We start from the raw sequence: 6000 nt of genomic DNA, 5'->3' as shown, positions 1-6000 counted from the left end.
GCGCAACTCAACAGTTATCCGACCGATTATCCCCAACGATCCGCCGTTGGCGGCGAAACACAGGATCCAACGGGCGACAAAATATTGTAAATGAGGTCGGAAATAATGGTTGAAGATGCGCCAGTGTCAACTAGCATGCAAATTTTAACCCCCTCAATAAACCCATGCACAGCCGACGACCCCGCGGCCGCCGCAACTACTCGATGTGCCAGCCCCAACCACTGATCCGGTCAGAGCGGCCGCGCATCGCGAACACGCACTGACTCCCCCTGAAACCGCACATGACCCCGAATGTGGGGTGCGCCGCGATTCGCCTTAGGAAGCAGGGAGTATTAGGAAGGCGGACATCCCAGGGGCCGCCGTCGAGGAACCCGGCAGCTCGATTGGACGTGCCCCGGTAGGCCGCAGATGTAACAGGCGACCTGTCCACTGCTGGACTGGGATGATGTAGACCTCGCCCGCCGCAGTAAGCACGAAGGAGCCGGCTGCTCGTCCGCATGGGCCCCGGGCTCCGCAAAAGACGCAGAGCACGCCACCAACACCCTGTCACATTGCAGGGTCTGCTGTGCCTGTATGCACCTGGCGATCTTGAGTGAAAACACCTCACCGTCCTCAGTGGGGAGCACAGTATGGAGGTCTTTGGCGAGTCCCAGCATCTTCTCGAGGACCAAGGCATCAAGGCCATCGTGGTCCATTTTTGGGAACGCGGCCTTCGCCGGCGCCAAGAGCGCACTTCAGTAGGCGAGAGCCGACTCGCCATCCCCAGGCGAGGCGCCGCGCGCCCCGACTGCGCGAACTCTGCGACGTGTAGACATGACTTGCCTACCGCTAGCTACAGCTTAGCAAGTTGGCCACTTTCGATACCAGTTTTAGTGAGTCCAACTGAGTCACAGACGTTGTCTTCGGAGCAACACTTTATTTCACCAACTCAACACAACATAATGTCACCTCCACTTGGGTGTTGAATGCCCATCTAACCACACTATGGCAGAACTATACATGGTTCGCTATCCCGGTCCGGACCACGAGCTGTGTTCCGAACCGCGTGGCTCGAGGCTTCTTCAACCCGACGTGAATCTTTTTCACCTACGACCTGAAGAACCCTGAGCCCCTCACGGGGCCCCCATTATATCGGCCTGGGCTGGGGCTGGCTCCGTCACTCGCCCCGCCGACCTTCTAGATCTCTCGAGCTCTTTCCCGAAGGCTCCCGATAGCTCCTTTTTACCACGTGACCACCCAATGGCCCCCACCCACCGGTGGCCACCCTCCAATATCATCCGGTCACGTGTCAGCAGGTCGTCCAGCGTATCATGCCCCAAAATAACCCTGGCTGGCTGACATTCCCTCTCACTCCCTCACTGGAGCCGACACCGCACACTGTACGTGGTCCCTCCGCGCTGACCAGCGCTCACCCAAGCCCCGCTAGGGCTGGTACTTCGCCCAGTAACCGGGCTGCACATAATGACAACAAAGTATCCGCCTTGGCTTCGCAAGCCCGGCACCACACAGTGACATTCACAGTCACTACACTTGTATTAACAGATGCTGTATTTTGTGCTGTGTTTTTGCATTAGTTTTACCTCGTTCTATTCATTAAATACGTTGGAGTCGGACGTTCACCCTGGCTCTGGAGGTTTATTGAATTCGAGGTTAACTATCTTCTTGGTTCTTTCGGTAAAGTCACGTAGAAGGGAAGTAATAAAATAATAAAAATAAAACATAATAAAATTATTCTCACGACGTTTCGGCCACAACGCAAGCAGCCGTCCTCAGGTGACAGAGTCTGAATTCAGACTCTGTCGCCTCGTCGGACCTGGTTTTCACCTGAGGACGGCTGCTTGCGTTGTGGCCGAAACGTCGTGAGAATAATTTTATTATGTTTTATTTTTATTATTTTATTACTTCCCTTCTACGTGACTTTGCCGAAAGAACCAAGAAGATGAATCCCTGCATTCACGAAAGCTTTAAATCAAAATCGAGGTTAACTATTCGGATAGTGGTACAACGCAGCGCACAGCAAGGCCGAGACATCACTCAAGATGATGACTATTCCGAGGGGCTACTTTAGATAGCACCTGTGACAGGGCGTCATAGAAGGCATCCAACTCATCGGCCTTGCCTGCATCCCTCCACTGATGTTTATTTTCAGTGGGGGTATACGCAACAACCACTACCATAATTCCTTACTTCCAATTGATGGGGAGGCGATTCCACAGTATTCTGGGGCTTACAGCTTTCCACACCTCACCGCCTATGCTCCCAAGCATGTTCATCTACCTGACGGATACCTAGTGACAGCTTCCATGGCGGATGCGTCCACGAACACCTATGCCAAAGGCAACCAAAAGTCATTGTCCTGCGCGCGAAGGCCATTGGTACAATAGCCTGTGGGGTGGCCTTCAGCCATTCCACATACCACATCTACATGACTGCGTACTCTCGGTGTCCCGTTAAATGTACTCGTGCCATAATCACTTGTGTTCTTTTATTGTTGCGTTTTGTATTTATGTATATTCTTTTGTTTTTTTTGCCATTAATAATAATGCTAATTTGTAATGCTCAAAATATTCACTCATCGCAACTACTGTTCTGTAAGGGTGCACTTGAATAACATAGATTAAGCTGATGGCTTCTCCTCAAAGAGAGGGGAGGTGATGTAAGGGAGGCTGAGAGGTCCTCAACATTAACTGAAAATAAACCGGAGGAAGGGTCAAAGGAAGTGTTACCGGCGCTGGCGATGCATGACGGATCAGAGGACTGGGCCGGCAACATGCAAGGTCAGGAACCCTGATTAGCTGCTCCGACAGCCACTCTGGGAAGCGTGAGAACATGTAGGGGTCAGGGGATTAGCCTGGGAATTCAAATGGAAAAGAGCAGGAAATAAAAGATGGGGAAACTTGGACAGAAGTTCGAGGAGCTTCTAGAAGGTTCGAGAGAGAGGGAGAGTATATATGTAAGGGGTGTGAAGTGAGGATGGCAATAACAAAGAAAAGCAACGTATGGTGGAATGGAGTAGAAAGAAAATAGTGCAGTGCGGTGTTAAAGACTGTTGGACAAGTACCCCTCAAGGAACAAAAGTGTGTACCTCTTTTACACAAGCACACCATTACACACACATCATCACACCAACCTCACACACAAACTTGCCATCCACAGCATCACCAATATCAGAACACCCACAGCTGCACACCCACAAATTTGCATCCAGAGCATTACATCCACGACATCACAGATGCACAACCCTGGCAACGCCTCACAGGGCTTGATCAGAAATGACAGAGCCGCTGTCCGCACAGATATATATACATAATGAGCCACAGCCATAATCATACGCTTTATGTAATCATATACGAGTGAAAAGCGTAGAGTGGTTGTCCATTGGTTAATGCGCTATGCTAAGAATCCGGTGACTCAAGTTTGATTCCTGGCCATGGCTATCAGTGGAAATATACGAGAACTGGTCCTGCCCTCCCCCTTTTCACTAACCAGCACTGACCCTGAATAACATGGTGCGGGGTGGCCTAGATCCACTGGTAGATTGAGAATGGCTGAAATTTCTTCTGGCATGACTTCCCAGCAAAAATAAGGGTTTGCAGTCAGTGCTTAAATATCTCTCAAAGACCACAACATAATCTCATCTGAGACGCAGAGTGGCTGGTAATGCCAGTGCGCTTCCAAAAATGATCACAGCCCTTCACATGGGGAGGCAGAGCATTAAAAAACCAACAAAGCCAAACCTGCTGATAGTAATCTGTTCAGGATGTAAAACTCCAACTCCCAGATTTCCCAATCAACACTCGATAGTTGGGGGCTATAATTCTGAAAAACACAGCTTTTGGCCATTATTTCCTGCCAAAATTGCAATATGTAAATTGTATCATCCGTGATTAAATCGCAATTAAATTTCCCTTCATCATAACAGTTTCAACATGCATTTATACACTCTTCCTACACAATCTTAATTTCACATTTGATGACTGTGATTGAAATATTTGCCAGTGATGCAAGGTTAGTGCGTAAATCAGCAGTTTTAATGACACATAACAACCATCACTCTGTTGTGCAGCTAACTTAATAACTTCTCTCATTTAGAGGGAAAAGTGGAAAAAAACAGCAATACATATATAAGGACAACACTTTAACACATGGTAAGGCTTTCATTTCAGAGTAAACATTGAAATTAATATACTGTAGTCCTTGTATTACAGTCTATTTTTAAATCCTTTATATTAAGTTCACTTGCTTGCGCGCTTACGACCGTGCAAATCTTTCAGTCGTTTTTTAACCCACTTCCCGTGATCCAATCGAGCTGACATTTTGCACACAGACCCGTTGTGCGTGACAATTTATTTTCGTGAAAAGAAAATCCAAAATGTTACACTTTTTAGGATTTTAAAAATTATATTTAATTACCAATTGCTTAATGGTGGCAGGCAATCATCTGACCCATAGGTGGCAGCCATCTCAAGCCAGAGGACGAGAGGACTCTAGCCGCCACGCATATAAAGGATTTATAGTGAAAAACTTTTACGGGTTAATTTTTTATGAGTTGAGGTTATTCTGTTGGTTTAAGATAATGATCAGTTACTGAGAATAGATTTTCCCCTTTTTTTCTGGCAACAAAACAGGTGTTATAAGGAATCATGTCTGCATTAACCACAATAATTGTGGTCAGAATGCAAACAAAAAACGTACTCTGATAATATATGCATCGTCTTTGAAACGGATTGGTCCACACCAGATATGTTACTATTTGGTGTTATAAAACTTGCCCATTTGCTCTAAAATCGATATCATAGACATGTGATTTAATCCACTGCATCATCTGTACAACATTTGTGTATAAGCCATTCCTTTGTCCACCACCACAGATTGGAGTAACTCCCCAGCTTACAACACCAATCTGTAAGAAAAGACTTGGATGAAATAAAAAAAAATTACAGTTGCAGAGCAGATGCCTAAAGGCACAAAACGTCAAACAGTTACAGTAACTATAAAAATGATACATAGAAATGAATGTGAAAATCACTCGTAGTTTTAATGGACTACAACATAGATATTCTGTCTCAATATGAATAACGTATCCTAAAACATGAAAAATGAATGACAAATTGGTTTTATGCGTATTGCTCTCGGTTTTAAAGTCTCAAAGACAATAAACAGCAGTCGAACCTGAATCCAACGCTCCGATCTTTTCACAATAAATGGTCCTCCAGAATCGCCTAGCAGGTAAAACAAAATATTAATTTGCTTGCTAAAAACATCACCAATACTAGAGCATGACGTGTGCAAAGATAATGCTGGAAAAATAAGCGAGTATACTTGGTGTTTAACACCTTGCAGATGAATATGAAGGATACTGAATTGCAAAACTCGATATATGTTGCAAAGCAAATTCCTACCCTTGTGTGATTGACTATAGCACGCTAGAGTGGAGTAAAACCAAATATTGCTAGAGCTGTTATACTCATCTATAACTTCTATTACAACCACCTCATTTCACATTGACACATTCGGCAAAGAGGACCCTCATTCCTAAATGCTGCCATCAGCTTGGATACCTGAGATTGCCCGTATGAAGCCATACGGGCAATCTCAGAATCTGCAGCTCACGAGCTGGAAGTCTCCAGCCCAGCATTATTTAGCTTTTCTTCCATCCCGACCTTATGCTAAGCGTTTGGTGAAGTTTGACAATGAACAAAATGGCTAATTAAATACGCAACATTCCAAAAAGATATGCCTTTTTAACAACGTGACAATTTTTTTAAACGTCTCATCAAATGTATCACCATGGCTTTTAACATGAGCTAAATGCTCCTGATTTTCCAAACGTACATTGTTTGCGTATCAAAGAAGACAAACATGCATATGCAATGTGGTGGCACCTTGGTTCATGCACTATGCCACGACTAATAGTAGTGATGAGGTGATATCTTAACCAGTCGTGAGCATCCCTTAACCAATCTGCATCGACCATCATGAAGTATGGTAAAACTCTAG

General features: G+C 45.5%; 1 protein-coding gene across 4 annotated transcripts in view; it reads right to left on the bottom strand.

Annotated features, from left to right (window-relative positions):
• Positions 1–3151: 3151 nt before the first annotated feature.
• The window catches only part of LOC133342838 (complement factor B-like), an 86513-nt gene continuing 83664 nt past the window's right edge, over positions 3152–6000 (bottom strand). For all 4 annotated transcript variants that reach the window (XM_061552153.1, XM_061552154.1, XM_061552156.1 and 1 more), the window contains 2 exons: positions 5173–5222; positions 3152–4903 (listed from right to left, as the gene is read on the bottom strand). In XM_061552153.1, coding sequence (XP_061408137.1) covers positions 4760–4903; positions 5173–5222 — 194 coding nt within the window. In that variant the 3' untranslated portion in view covers positions 3152–4759. The remainder of the gene's footprint in view (positions 4904–5172; positions 5223–6000) is intronic.

This window comes from Lethenteron reissneri, chromosome 16 (genome assembly GCF_015708825.2).
Source record: "Lethenteron reissneri isolate LAM-NWPU_2019-01 chromosome 16, ASM1570882v1, whole genome shotgun sequence".
NCBI lineage: Eukaryota > Metazoa > Chordata > Hyperoartia > Petromyzontiformes > Petromyzontidae > Lethenteron > Lethenteron reissneri.
This window is presented reverse-complemented; position numbering and strand designations above follow the sequence as displayed.